The sequence below is a fragment of the Gigantopelta aegis genome, chromosome 1 (genome assembly GCF_016097555.1).
Source record: "Gigantopelta aegis isolate Gae_Host chromosome 1, Gae_host_genome, whole genome shotgun sequence".
Lineage (NCBI taxonomy): Eukaryota > Metazoa > Mollusca > Gastropoda > Neomphalida > Peltospiridae > Gigantopelta > Gigantopelta aegis.
In genome coordinates this window covers 3,230,480-3,246,430 of record NC_054699.1, presented here as the reverse complement: position 1 = coordinate 3,246,430, position 15,951 = coordinate 3,230,480, and the positions used below count along the sequence as shown (strand labels likewise).

At 39.0% G+C, this 15,951-nt stretch overlaps 1 protein-coding gene across 1 annotated transcript in view; it reads left to right on the top strand.

The window, feature by feature from the left end:
- The window catches only part of LOC121369271 (glypican-6-like), a 141,226-nt gene that overhangs the window by 67,173 nt on the left and 58,102 nt on the right, over window positions 1-15,951 (top strand). Inside the window, exon 4 of the mRNA XM_041494237.1 lies at window positions 13,379-13,544. Within this exon, the coding sequence (XP_041350171.1) occupies window positions 13,379-13,544 (166 nt within the window). The remainder of the gene's footprint in view (window positions 1-13,378; window positions 13,545-15,951) is intronic.

The window sequence follows — 15,951 nt, the reverse complement described above, 5'->3', positions numbered from 1 at the left end:
TATTAACAAGCAGATGCTACTTTCTAACCAGCAAAATCTCCTTTCTGATAAGCAGATAGTATTTTCCATACAACACAATCTACATTCTAACCAGGAGATACCATTTTTCATTCAACAGATTTTACTTTCTAACAAGCAAATGCTACTTTCTAACCAGCAGAATTTCCTTTCTGATTAGCAGATGGTATTTGCCATCCAGTAAATTCTACTTTATAACAAACATACATGTACTACATTCTAACGAGCAGACTCTCCTGTTTGATAACCAGATAGTATTTTCCATCCAGTAGATTCTATTTAAAAGAGCAGATAAATATACTACTTTCTAATGAGCAGACTCCTGTGCGATCAGCAGATAGTATTTTCCGTCCAGTAGATTCTACTTTATAAAGAACAGATAAATATACTACTTTCTGACAAGCTTATACTACTTTCTAATAAGCAGAATATACCAATGAGCAGATATTATAATTTTGTCCAACAGATCCTACTTTCTAACCAGCATGTTCTATTTTCTGACCAACAGATACAACTTTTTAAACGGTAGATAAAATTTCAACTAGCAGATTTTTTTTTTTCCACCCAGCAAATACTACATTTTTACCAGTAGATGTACAGTTTTCCAGATCATACTTTCTAACCAGTGAATACAGTTTTCCCATCTAGCAGATGCTACTTTCTAACCAGCAGATGCCAAAACAGTAATTGGTTTCCTTTTCATCTATATGATCCCATTCCACTCTTTCATTGTTTCAGGAAGCTGTTCCTACAAGTTTATGCTCATTTTATGATTACCACAAGAACTGTGCTAAATAAATGTATTTTCTAGCTTGCAGGAGAATAACTTCATCATGTTTTAGTAACGTTGTTTTGGGGTTGGGTTTTTTAGCAATCTTTAGAAAGCTCTTTTTTTGTCTGTATTAATTTAGTGTTTAGTGTGATTAAAACAGGTTGTATATGTAATACAGATGATTTATGGTCTTGAACAGTTCAGACAAGTGCATGTTTACCCACAAATGCTTTGATGTCTGAAGACGATATCCTAAAGAGGGGCATCTGATGATGAGATGAACCTTTTGGTTTTCAAAAACGTAACAGCAAAATAGAGCTTTAATTTTATTTTTTCATACATCAGCTTTTATTGGGGGTTTTTGTAGGGAGAGCAAGTAAGGCATGTATTCTGTATTTTCTGGTATTTGAAGATTCACCAACAAAATAAATTTTAAAACCGTTTTTTTTTTAAGTTCCATGTTAAGTAAAGTATCAGCAAAATGTACTGACATCAGAGATGACAAAACAATAATGATATGAAAAATGTGAATGGCATAGATTATTTAAGCTAGATGAAGTTTTATGCTAAAACAGATTTTTCCTTCTTACACAATACCCAAATAAATGTCCACCTTTATTCCTTTCTCTCAAACTTCCATTTGCATGTACAAGGTACATTAATTCTGTTGCGACTTCCGCCCAAAACGCAACCAGTCTTCAATGACAGTATATCAAAGGCCGTGGTGTGCACTAAAGAAAGGAATATAAGAGGCAGATTTATCGGTAGGAGCTGCCTATGTGGCAACAGCTGGTGTGTTTCTTTCTGTCTCCCTGTCTCTGACTCTGACTCTCACTCTCTTTTTTCTCTTGCTCTCTTTCTCTTCCTGTCTGTCTCTGTCTCTCTCCCTCTACCTCTCTCTCTCTCTCCCTCTTTCGCTTTCTTTCTTTCTTTCTGTCTCTGTCTTTCGCTCTCTTTTCTGTCTTTTTTTCTTCTCTCTCTCTCTCTCTCTCTCTCTCTCTCTCTCTCTCTCTCTGTTTCTCTTTTCTGTCTCTCTATCTCTCTTTGTTTCTCTTTTCTGTCTGTCTGTCTGTCTGTCTGTCTCTCTCTCTCTCTCTCTCTCTCTCTCTCTCTCTCTCTCTCTCTCTCTCTCTCTCTCTCTCTCTCTCTCTCTCTCTCTCTCTCTCTCTCTCTCTTCTCTCTCTCTCTCTCTCTTCTCTCTTTTTTTTATCTCTTCTCTCTCTTCTCTAAGTTAGTGGAGCAATTAATCACTGTCCTAAAAACATTATGTCAACGTCTGAACTAGCTTTACTTTAAAATGTGCTGAGGTGTCATTAAACTAATAATCCTTTCCTTTATAAGCACGATGTTCATTCATTCTGTTGTACATCCCACCCCCAGACTTGATGCCCACACAATGATCACTGAACTGTGGCAGCCCAGCACTTTCTTCAGCTCCATGCATTTGCGTGTAGCCAGACAGTGTGTGGTTAAATGTAGCCACCTATAAATGACTTTACTAAATCACTTGGAACAAAATGTCCTGCTATCAGGAAGAGGTGAATGATTGGGTCAGAACTAGCAGCACCTGGCCATTTTCACAGGAAGTAGATAAACCAGACACAAGAAACTACTTTCCAAATGGCTTGTTTTTATTACCACATGCGTGTGTAGTTCTCCCACATAAATAGAATAGTGGTGGTAAATTTGCTTTATGGAAGGTTTCTAAAGTGTTTAATTTATGGCACTATATTAATTGTTCTAAAATGTATAATGGCATATTTTTGTCAGGTTTATTAAAAGGTAATGAGAATGTAATTTCATATCTTTCAAACCATTAGGTAAAATGATTTACTAATTCATTCCTCTCTGTCCGTCTACCCACCCAACTACCTACTTACCCATCCATCTGTCCTTCCATCCATTCTGTCCATTCATCCAATCATCCGACATAGTCCAGTGGTAAAGCACTCACTGTTTTAGGATTGATTGGTGGACCCATTGGGCTGTTTGTCATTCTAGCCAATGCACAACAACTGGTATATGAAAGGCCATGGTTTGTGGTATCCTGTCTGTGGGATGGCGCATATAATATATTCTTTGCTACTAATGGGGGAAAACATGTAGTTTCCTCTCTAAGACTATATGTCAATATAATGTTTGACATCCAATAGCCAATGATTAGTAAATCAATGTGCTCTAGTGGTGGTGTTAAACAAAACAGTTTTGACGTGCCTGCACCACAGAATCACTTTTCACACCTATGTATGAACGATTTTGCGCTAACATGGTGTTGTTAAACAAAACAAACTTCTCACTCACCTTAAAACTATTTGTCCATCTGTTTGATTGAACCGCCCACTCACGCGAGTTGTATTATTCCTATACCCATCCTAAAATATATGTTACTGGCAAAATGGACTGGCAGTTTCCTTTCTCTCATAAGCTGTATATGTTGGACACCATATAACTATAATTAAAAATGTATCATGTATGTGTGCGTGTTGTTAAATAAAGATTTCTTTCCAGGGCTTCTAGATTATGGTAGCCCCACTCCCATGGCTAGTGATTTTCAGTGTTGGGCTAGTAAATAACTATTATTGCCATGCCCGATGGCTAGTGAAAACAAATTTGTCAAATGCTGCAGTTAAGTCTGTTTTGTAAATATGAATATCCTGCCCCTCCGCCACCACCACCACCCACTGTTAGTGTTTTTAAAACTTTTATCTCCCTCTTTAGGTCACATATCCAATTATTATTATTAATTAGTAAAATTAGTAAAGTAAAGTAGGGTTAGTAAATTTTTAATCATGTCTAGTAGATTTTTAAAATCACCAATCCCATGGCTAGTGGATTTTATAAAAATTCTAGAATTCCTGCTTTCTTTCTGTTCCTTTTCCTATCCTTTTTAAACAAAAAAATAATTAAATACTTATTTTCATGCTTATATCCATTATGGTTCAAGCACACTGTCCTGGGCATACCCCTCAGCTATCTGGATTGTCTGTCTAGGACATTGGGTTAGTGATTAGTTGTTAGTGAGAGAAAAGTCAGTGTAGTAGGCGTACGCCTACCCAGTGAGTCATTAAAGTCGCTCTGGTGGATGGGAGCCGGTATCGGTACCGGACTACGAACCCAGTACCTACCAGCCTTTAGTCTGATGACTTTACCACTACACTATCAAGGCTAGTACTTTTCCCATCCCTTTTAAAATGTATATTTTTACCCAGTTTTAAAGTTTTATCTTACACCTCGGACATACTTGCTGCCATGTTTGCGCATTCCACCTCCAGTCTATTGGTTTCATTAACCAGGCTTATCTGTCTCAGTCTGACCAGTAGCACCTCATCTCTGGCTGTACGAAACCGGCATCAAGTCGGCCAGACTGTTTGGCAGCCAGTCTTCCTCAGTGTCGAATGTCTTAGACTAGTACACAGACTTTTAAAAGAAAAGAGAAGAAACATATGGACAGAGTCAAGTTAATTTAGTCTCAGAATGCTGTGTGCAGTAACAGTTATATTGTAAAAAAAAAAAAGTTCATGTTTATTTTGTTTAATAACGATACCATGGAGCACATTAATTTAGTAATCATTCGGTTGTTGGATGTCAAACATTTGGTAATTCTGACAAAGGAAACCCGTTAGTAGCAAGAGATGTTTTATATGCACCATCCCACAGACAGGATAGCACATTCTACAGGCTTTGATAGACCAGTCATGGTGCACTGGCTGGAAGGAAAAATAGGCCCATTGGCCAACCAACAGGGATTGATCCCAGACCGACTGCCCATCAGACCACTGAGCTACGTCCCACCCCTATTTGCACGGAGTCAAGTTATTTTAGTTTTAGTCTGTGTGCAATAACAGTTATATTGTACAGCAACTAAAAAAAATATATGTACTTTATAAAATAACTGATATAGTTTTCATGCTGGGATGTCGTTAAACATTCATTTATTCATTCATTCATTAAAATTAAGGGCCAATAGCTTTTGGTTAAGTTTTTGCTAGTGTTATAATTAGTATATGTTAGTTTGTTTTGCTTAATGACACTACTAAAGCACATCAACTAATTAATCATTATTATATGTTAGAAATCAGATAATTTCTAACGTTGTTCGACTATATACTAGTATATATATATATGAAGAAAAATTTAAAAAATATCTACTTGCCCATAACAGGGAACATTTTGTTTTCAAAATCTTGATTAGCAATATTTCTAGTCGGTTGAAAATTGATAAGCAACTACCGGGTACTGTTTAATGTTTTAAAATAGTGTAGTGATTTCTGAAACTTGTGTAGTGAATTGCGATGCAATATTAAATAAAATGTTCCACTCTTAATTATAATCTTGTTGAGTACATGTATATATATTAAAAAGAAACTGTTAGCAATTAAAAAATAAAACAATTAAATCTTGCTTTCTGTTAATTCGAATTTAAAAACAACCTAACATTTACTGAGTGATTTTTAATTCAGATGTTTTCCCTTTACCTTGTTTTATTTTTTTTGCATGTAATTCAATTCTTTAACAAATAAATATATATATTGATAGTTGTGCCTAATGATCAAGCAGACCTATTGATCAAGACTTGCCACCGAAATATTTGTTCATTGCCAATGTCTGTAAGGACTGTTAACAAAAGAAAGAACAAATTTACATTTTCCCTGGCACGAACTGGTCTCAAGCTCTCCCACCTTTCTGCACATTCTCCGACAGACCCACAGGTGTAATAACATCATGCTCAATCAACAAAGGTAAAACGTCTTGACTTTTTTTAATACTTTACTCTCAGTTTTTTGTTAAAATCATTATAATGTGATTGCGGTTATTTGAAATTCATTTCATTGTTGGTGTGAAGAAATGACTTCTCTTAAGACGACAATTTGGGTGAGAGAAATACAGATGTTAAAAGGAGAGAAAATGAAAGGCATTTTTAACGACAACAGTTGTTTGTCCCCAGCTGTTTGTTTTGTGTGTTGTTCAGGTGGTAATTGCGACATTGTCCATTATTATTAACAGAAGGGCAGGACGTAGTCCAGTGGTAGAGTGATCGTTTCAAGTCACAGAAAAAAAAAAAATCTTTTTGATTAGCAGCAAGGGATCTTTTACATGCATCATCCCACAGACAGGGTAGTACATACCATAACCTTTGATGTACCAGTCGTGGTACACTGGCTGGAGTGAGATATAGCGCAATGGGCCCACCGACGTGGATCGATCCCAGACCAACCACACATCGAGCGAGTGCTGTACCACTGGGCTACATCCTGCCTCTAAAGTCATCCTCTGAAAATGGACACTACGTTTGGTTAATCTACTTATTTGTGACACATCTGTATAAAGTTACAGTAGAATTAAAAAAGAGTCTGCATTGTTGAAATGTAGAAATATCCTCAAAAAATTGATTCTGTAGTCTGTCCCACAGTGATTGCCTTTTGTCCTACTATGAAATTTACTACACATTATTTATTTCTGAGCCGATTGATTTGTAAATTGCACACAAAAATAGTAATTCTTTTTATATTTCCTAATCACTTTTAGTTTTCTTCTTACGTCAAACCAAACTGAAATTATTTGCAAAAATAGTTTTTATAGAATGATGAGACAGACTATATAGATATCCATTCTCCATAACCATTACTTCTCAGTGGTACGTGCATTTTTTAAAATATGAAAAATGCATTTGTGGTATTAAAACACTTCGGATATATGGAATTCAATAATCTAAACACTAAGATTCGGGAGGTAGGAGTGGGGACAAGATATTCATATTTACAAAACAGACTTAAATGCTTCATTTGACAACTTTTTTTTCACTAGCCGTCGGGCATGGTAATAGTAGGTATTTACTAGCCCAACACTGAATATCACTAGCCACGGGAGTGCGCTACCATAATCTAGAAGCCCTGGTGATAGTGTTTAAAAACTAGGGTCTTTCACTTGAAGACTCAAAAGGTATAGGAGGTAGGCAGCAAATGTTGTTCAAAATTCAAAAAAATAAATTCTGATAATCAACTTCACAAGCAATTTTTAGCTTTCCATTTTATTATTCATAGAAATCCAAATATACTTGTATTGAGAATTCTTGATTTTCAGTAGCGTAAATATAAACATTATTATTATATCCACATTTTTCTCAAGTCTTTGCATTAGCAGCAAGGGATCTTTTATATTCCGTTTACCACAGATAGGGCAGCGTATATACCATAGCCATTGACATACCAGTTGTGGGGCACTGCAGCAGTTTTAAAACTAGTAACTTTTGCAACAAATACAAGAACAAAAACTATATTCCTTCAACTTGACAGCAGTAATTTTTTTCCAGTTGCAAAAAAAATTGCCATTGGTATGGCCCTAACTTGCAACAATTCATATTGCTATTATAGCAAATGCCATCAGTGCCATGGTTACATATCAAACTGTTTTTACTAGTGTTGTAATCACCTTTCTGTACTGATTGAGTCACCGAGGACCTGTACTCCAGATTGACGTCTCATTTAGGGACAGGTCTCGGGTTTAATTCAGCTCTGGGCTGATTTAAATGATGTCATAACAGCATTAACCTCGTCTTTGAGGAGTCTTAAGGAGTGGGGCTTGGTGACAAAGCCGTACCTAATGAAGTGTCACTCAGCATTAGACCGCACAGTTCCTGTTGTGTTTGTGTGGCTGACATTATGTAAAGATGTTACTTAGTGCCTCACCCTCACCCTCCCCCACACACAGATATCCCTCCATTGTTGGATGTACTATACTGAGCACTATTGAAGTCTCACCACCCAACTTTCAGTTGTTATTGAGTTATTTAGTGACTTAGTGCCGGAATTACTTTTACCTTCCCCTTCCACCTCCCCTTCCCCCTCCCTCCTCCCCCCTCAACCACATACACACTTATGTATCCCTCCATTGTTAGATGTACTATACTGAGCGCTATTGAAATCTCACCACCCAACTTTCAGTTGTTATTGAGTGACTCAGTGGCTGAATTCTTTTAAACACACCCTAACTCTTGTATACTATTTTGAGCTTATTTGTTGCTGTACCCATTTCCACCAGAATACTTTTTTTGTTTTTGTTTAACGATATCACTGTAGCATATTGATTAATTAATCATCGACTATTGGATGTCAAACATTTGGTAATTCTCATCAGAGAAAACCCGCTACAGTTTACTTATTGCAACAAGGGAAAGCACATACCATGACCTTTGTCCAGTTGTGGTGCACTGGTTGGAACATGAGAAAACCCGCTACAGTTTACTTATTGCAACAAGAGAAAGCACATACCATGACCTTTGTCCAGTTGTGGTGCACTGGTTGGAATGAGAGAAAGAACAAATCAGCAGAATGGGTGCACCGAGGTGGTTCGATCCTGCGATGCAAGCACCTCAAGCACCAGAATACATGTAGTTATATATACTACTCAAAAGAATTTAAGGGTCAGACGATATTTTCGACATTATTTTCTGAATGTCAATTATATTAGCTAGACCATAATGTCACGCATGGTATTGTTCCATTTTGACGAAAGTGGGTCTAAGCAACCCATAAATGAATTAAAATCCACTGTCATTGACACTGTCGACTAGTTCTAATGGCGAAAACATGCTTACATTTGCACGTAAATTAGGGTGAAAGCGAAAGGTCTGCTAAGTGCCCATAACTTGCTTTTTCACAAAGCGCTTCATTTGCACGCTTTGCACGTGTATTCCATGTTCCCAATGCTGAATTTCCGTATAATTGGAGCTTGCGTTCATGTACGGTGCACACTCCAAATTCGACAATGGTACGACTTCAACTGACTATCGAAGATCGAGGAAGGGCTATTGCTTGGCTTCAGGATGGCAATACGCAAAGAAATGTTGCTCTGAGACTTGGTGTCAGTCAGAGTGTCGTTGGCCGACTGTTGCAACGGTACCAAGCAACGAATTCTGTTCGAAATCGTCCACGTTCGGGAAGACCCCGAAGCACTACAAATAGAGAGGACCGCTACATCACCAATATGGCTCTACGTCAACGCACAACCACTGCACGCCAATTACGTGACAATCTGCGGACTGCGACTGGAACTCGAGTGTCTGATCAAACCATACGCAATCGTCTGAGAGCCAATAATCTACGCTGCCGTCGCCAGACTGTTCGACCACCACTCCTACCACGTCACAGAACGGCCAGACGTCACTGGTGCATGCTTCATCTGCGGTGGCAACGTGTTCAGTGGGGTCGAGTGATGTTCACTGATGAGTCTAGGTTTAGTCTCCAGTTCAACGACGGTCGGGTTCGTGTCTACAGACGTCCTGGGGAGCGCTTCGCTGACGTTAACGTTAGACAACGTCACCGGTTCGGTGGTGGCAGCGTCATGGTGTGGGGCGGCATCTCTATCCACCACAGGACCCCCCTCTATGTGGTGGATGGCAATCTGAATGGAATCCGCTATCTGAATGAGATTATCCGGCCGTTGGTTCTCCCAGGCCTTCAGCAGATTGGCGGTAACGGACTTTCTCAGACAACAAGGTATCGCCAGGATGGATTGGCCAGCATATTCGCCTGACTTGGCCCTAATAGAGCACGCCTGGGACGAATTAGGCAGGAGAGTTCGGGATAACCATGCCCCTCCGGCCATCCTTCATGATCTGGGTCAACTTCTTATGGCAGAGTGGCAGGCCATTCCCCAAGAATTCTTCAGACGTCTGATCAACAGCATGAGGCAACGATGTGTCGAGTGTATTCGCGCCAGGGGTGGATTCACACACTATTAAACGAATGTTCTAATGTGTAAAATCCATGTTTGACAACCTTCAACTTTGACATCATGTCATGTGACTTTCTTGTATACAGTGACGTTTATTTGTGGGGTTTTTGTAAATATGGAACAATAAATAAAAAATTTGGTGTAGTTTACATCATCAATCTAATACACTCTGAAACTTATTTGGTTATAAATTTTTGACTGTTAAATTCTTTTGAGTAGTATATAATCAGTTCAGTGTGTCATTTTTGTCATTAGATTTTGTCATTAAAGTAAACAACTGCAACTGTAACTGGTATGTTTTCAATGACATTCAGTATGCATAGGACTAATGGGTTCAACTATACTAGATGTGAGGGAATTGTTCTTCTTTAACACTGACACAGGACTGACGGGTTCAACTCTACTAGATGTGAGGGAATTGTTCTTCTTTAACACTGACACAGGACTGACGGGTTCAACTCTACTAGATGTGAGGGAATTGTTCTTCTTTAACACTGACACAGGACTGACGGGTTCAACTCTACTAGATGTGAGGGAATTGTTCTTCTTTAACACTGACACAGGACTGACGGGTTCAACTCTACTAGATGTGAGGGAATTGTTCTTCTTTAACACTAGTTCAATGTGATGTGAGGAATTGTTCTTCTTTAACACTGACACAGGACTGACGGGTTCAACTCTACTAGATGTGAGGGAATTGTTCTTCTTTAACACTGACACAGGACTGACGGGTTCAACTCTACTAGATGTGAGGGAATTGTTCTTCTTTAACACTGACACAGGACTGACGGGTTCAACTCTACTAGATGTGAGGGAATTGTTCTTCTTTAACACTGACACAGGACTGACGGGTTCAACTCTACTAGATGTGAGGGAATTGTTCTTCTTTAACACTGACACAGGACTGACGGGTTCAACTCTACTAGATGTGAGGGAATTGTTCTTCTTTAACACTGACACACTGACGGGTTCAACTCTACTGATGTGAGGGAATTGTTCAACTCTACTACACATGACTGAGGGTTCAACTCTACTAGATGTGAGGGAATTGTTCTTCTTTAACACTGACACAGGACTGACGGGTTCAACTCTACTAGATGTGAGGGAATTGTTCTTCTTTAACACTGACACAGGACTGACGGGTTCAACTCTACTAGATGTGAGGGAATTGACCTTCTTTAACATTGACACAGGACTAATGGGTTCAACTATATTAGATGTGAGGGAATTGTTCTTCTTTAACATTGACATCAAGGAATATTACAAGAATTCTGAAAGGAGACTGGACGTAGCCCATTGGTAAAGTGCTTGTAGCCCAATCGACTGTTTCTCATTCCAACCAGTGCACCACGACTTGTATATCAAAGGCCGTGGTATGTGCTATCCTGTTTGGAGGATGGTGCATATAAAAGATTCTTTGCTGCTAATGGAAAAATGTAGCAGGTTTTCTCTCTCAGACTATAAGTCAAAATTACCAAATGTTTGACATCCAATAACTGATGATTAATAAATCAATGTGCTCTAGTGGTGTTATTCAACAAAAACAAACTAGCTTTTAAAGTAAATATATGGGACATGGGATTTTTGTTTGTTTTGGGTGGTTGTGTTGTATAAGATTGACATTAAGAAATATTACAAGAATCCTGAAATCCCTCAGAACAACCAACTCTGATTATTTAGTGTTCCGTCTACATATAAACCTATACTGGTCAATGTGGTAGTAAGACGTTCATCATTAGTTTTCCGTGACTTGACCTTCAATTGTTAGATTAACTCTATTGTTGGGTCATGTTCCCTTTGACGTTTCCTTTCACTGCATGTCTTGTGAGGTCTGTAATGGTCTCAAGCCAGTGTTAGTATTTTCCCACATCTGTCACAGTTTGATGGATCAAACTGCTGGGTCGTCTAGATTGTTGCATCATTCTTTTGAACCAAATAGAACTGTACTCATTTGATTACTGTGTACATTTTGGAGTCAGTATGTTTTTAAAAAGCATCACAACTGGTCAAAGGCCGTGGTATGTGCTGCATTAGGAAACATTTAGCGGGTTTCCTCTGATGACTACGATTAATTAATAAATGTGTTCTAGTGGTGGTGTTAAATAAAAAAACCAAGACTTTTTGAAAAAAAATTAATTTTCCATTTGTAATCATTTGAACACCATGTATAAATTAAAATCAAGAATTTATTTTGGTCTTCATTTGTCACTGTTGGTGATTCATGTTTATTATGCATTGGTTATTTGGAAAAAAATATTGGTAGCTTTATAGTTTGAAATATGATAGACATTTGATGTTCTTTTTGCCAATTACAAAGAAACTTCTCAAAACCAAGTAAAAATGTCCCATCTTTAAAGGTATCTGCTATATAGAGGTTAATATTCTGTACTGATATTTAAAAAAGAGCTAATGAAAAACATCTAGTTTTTGAGTGAATTCTGGTTTAGAGAGGGTCTGGTTTTTGAGTGAATTCTGGTTTAGAGAGAGTGGTTTTTAAGTAAATTCCAGTTTAAAGAGTGTGGTTTTGAGTTAATTACGGTTTAGAGGGTCTAGTTTTGATTGAATTCCGGTTTAGAGAGAGTCTAGTTTCGAGTGAATTCTGGTTCAAAGAGAGAGTAGTTTTGAGTGAATTCCAGTTTAGAGAGTCTGGTTTTTGAGTGAATTCTGGTTTAGAGAGAGATTGGTTTTTGAGTGAATTCTGGTTTAGAGAGAGTCTGGTTTCAAGGGGTTTCACAGTATTACCAGAGGTCGGCCTATATTTATCCCTCTGTCCACGCGTTATTATTCATCAGTGTGCCATAATTCATCTGAACATGCATCCATCCATCCATCCATCCGTCCATCTGTACATCTGCCCATCCATACATCTGCCCATCCATATATCCATCCATCCATCCATCCATTCATCCATCCATCCAAAACTATCATCCATCCATCCATCCATCCATCCAAAACTATCAGCCCTCAATCCATCAATCCATCTATCTATCCATCCATCCATGGGCATTTGTCATTAATCATTCATTAAAACCTCTAAGCAAACCAGTCGGAACCATTTATCATTTATCTATGCATTCATATCAGTTATCAAACAACTGAAGAAAAAAACACCTTAAAAGTTGAGAAGAACCGTGAACGTAAGATTGGGTGAGTTGAGTTAAATCGTGAGAGTTAAAATACTTTTACTACCAGACCCTCCGCAGTGAGTTTGTAGGAGTTGGTTTCGTTATGGCCGGGTCACCGCAGTGCAGGGTGATAAAAACGTGGACAGGCACAAGGTCTGTGGTTCCTGGAACGTGTGTGCTGGTAGTTTATTACATGCGGCCAGATCACCTTGTTTGGGGGAGGAAAGTAAACCCTGTTGTGAGACCTGCTGGCTTGTTCCAGATATTAGCAGCAGTGTTCATTAAAATGTGTGACATGTGTTAAAAGAAAGAAAAAAAACAGGAAAGGGGAAAAGAGAGTACAGGAATATTATATTATGAGCAAATCAAATGTGTCTGAGAATGCTGTACATTTATTTCTGTTCTTGTGGATTCCCTGTTCAGGCCATTTTACTGTTTATTTCTATTCTTGCTGATTCCCTGTTCAGACCATTGTACTGTTCAGACCATTGTACTGTTTATTTCTTTTCTTGTAGATTCCCTGTTAGACCAGTATACTGTTTATTTCTATTCTTGTAGATTCCCTTTTCAGACCAGTGTACTGTTAGACCATTGTACTGTTCATACCATTGTACTGTTCAGACCATTATACTGTTCAGATCATTGTACTGTTTATTTCTGTTCTTGTAGATTCCCTGTTCAGACCATTATACTGTTCAGACCATTGTACTGTTTATTTCTGTTCTTGTAGATTCCCAGTTCAGAGCAGTGTACTAGAGCTCTGATGCGGATGATGTACTGTCCCCACTGCCGCGGGCTCACGCAGACGAAGCCGTGCAACAACTACTGTCTGAACACCATGAAGGGCTGTCTGGCATACCACGCAGAGCTCAACGTAGCATGGAATGAATATATTGGTAAGCAAACAGCTTAACATTATTTTTGGTCTATTCCATCCAATGCTCTGTGACTGTATACATGTACATATCAAATGCAGCCGTGGCTAATCACCAGTTTATTTGACAAGCCAGGTATTTGACATTCCGGTCATGGAACATTGGTTGGAATGGGAAATAACCAAATGAGTGCGTCTACGTAAATAGAATTGAGACGATAACAGAAAGCTGCTTACTTTAGTTTCTGGTGCGCAGACCTTTTTTGTTTTTCATACAATATTTTTAGCTACTAATGTTAAGATGTTGCAAAATTAGCCAATTTATACAGAGTGGCAACAACATTTCAACTTCGGCTAATAAAATATTCCGTAAATTAACCACATTTTAATAATTTTAAAGTAAATATTATGTAATAAAAAAAGGTTTTAATAACAAACAATTATTTACACTGCCTAAAAATTAGGGTCAGTGGCTTTAAGAAGTTTATTACAAAGCGATTGCTTTGCCATGCCCACTAAAAATTAGGGTTAGTGGTTTTTGAAAAGTGAATTGTAAGGTGATTAATTTTGATATAAGAGTCTTAGAGAGGAAACCCACTACTTTTTTCCATTAGTACCAAGGGATCTTTTATATACACCATCCCACAGACAGGACAGCACATACAACATACCATGGCCTTTTGATATACCAGTCGTGTTGCACTTGCTGGAATGAGAAATAGCCAAAAATGCCCACCATTGGGGATTGATCCTAGATTGACCATGCATCAGGCGAGTGCTTTACCATTGGGCTACGTCCCACCCCGTGTTTAGAGACAAGTGCAAATCATCGCTCACCTTTCCAAGCGAAGACTGCAATCTGAGTACCCAGAGGGGTCATGCTTGAACCTTCAGCATTTGTGGGAAGATTATGTTAGATGAGGTATGACAGTTGGCAGACAGTTATTTCTGTCATTAGCAGGACACAGAATGGTCATGTACAGTTGAATCCTTTGTGGTGTTCTATCTCGGTGTTTTCAGAAGGTGTTTTGTGTTCTGTCATCACGGCTTAGCACAGACAGCTCATTACATCTCCCTGGACAGCTACCAGTCGGCAGTCGTTCTACTCATTAACTTTCTCTTGGGAACACCAGCATGCTTTGCTACTTATATGGCCATGTTGTCACTAAACAAAATGTGAAAATTTATACAGTAGCTTATTAAAAAAGTGTGGAAACCAGGAATCCACCTAAAGCCAAGAAAATTGTAAAGTTTTAATTCAGTGTTGAAACAAAATCTATCTGAAGTGTGAGATGTAGATCTCAGTGATAGAGTGCTTTCCAGAAATCGGGGCTTCTAGATTATGGTAGCCCCACTCACATGGCTAGTGATATTTAATGTTGGGCTAGTAAATGACTACTATTGCCACCCACACCCAATCTTAGAGTTTTTAAGCTTCCTTTTTAGATGACTTATCCAATTATTACTATTAGTAAAATGGTATTTACTTGAAATAAAGTAGGGCCAGTGCATTTTTAATCGTGGCTAGTAAAATAAAAACAATTACCAATCCCATGGCTAGTATATTTTATAAGAATGTTAGAAGCCCTGATGAAATTCAGTAACACATAAGATGGAATTGTTTGTTTACCCATCCTAACCAGTACCCAATGAATGATATATCAAAGACCATAGTGTAGAGTTTAGCTTAGTTAGTAGAGTGCTCGCCTAAGGTGCTTGCATGAGAGTATCGAACCCTCTCAGTTCCAGCTGGCTGTGGGGGCGAGATCTGGCTCAGTCGGTAGAGCACTCGCCTGAGGTGCTTGGGTCAGAGTATCAAACCCCCTCGGTTCCAGCTGGCTGTGGGAGTGAGATCTGGCTCAGTAGGTAGAGCACTCACAACTGAGGTGCTTGGTTCAGAGTATCAAACCCCCTCGGTTCCAGCTGGCTATGGGAGTGAGATCTGGCTCAGTAGGTAGAGCACTCACAACTGAGGTGCTTGGTTCAGAGTATCAAACCCCCTCGGTTCCAGCTGGCTGTGGGAGTGAGATCTGGCTCAGTAGGTAGAGCTCTCACCTGAGGTGCTTGGGTCAGAGTATCAAACCCCCTCGGTTCCAGCTGGCTATGGGGGCGAGATCTGGCTCAGTAGGTAGAGCACTCACCTGAGGTGCTTGGATCAGAGTATCAAACCCCCTCGGTTCCAGCTGGCTATGGGAGTGAGATCTGGCTCAGTAGGTAGAGCACTCACAACTGAGGTGCTTGGATCAGAGTATCAAACCCCCTCGGTTCCAGCTGGCTATGGGAGTGAGATCTGGCTCAGTAGGTAGAGCACTCACAACTGAGGTGCTTGGTTCAGAGTATCAAACCCCCTCGGTTCCAGCTGGCTATGGGAGTGAGATCTGGCTCAGTAGGTAGAGCACTCACAACTGAGGTGCTTGGTTCAGAGTATC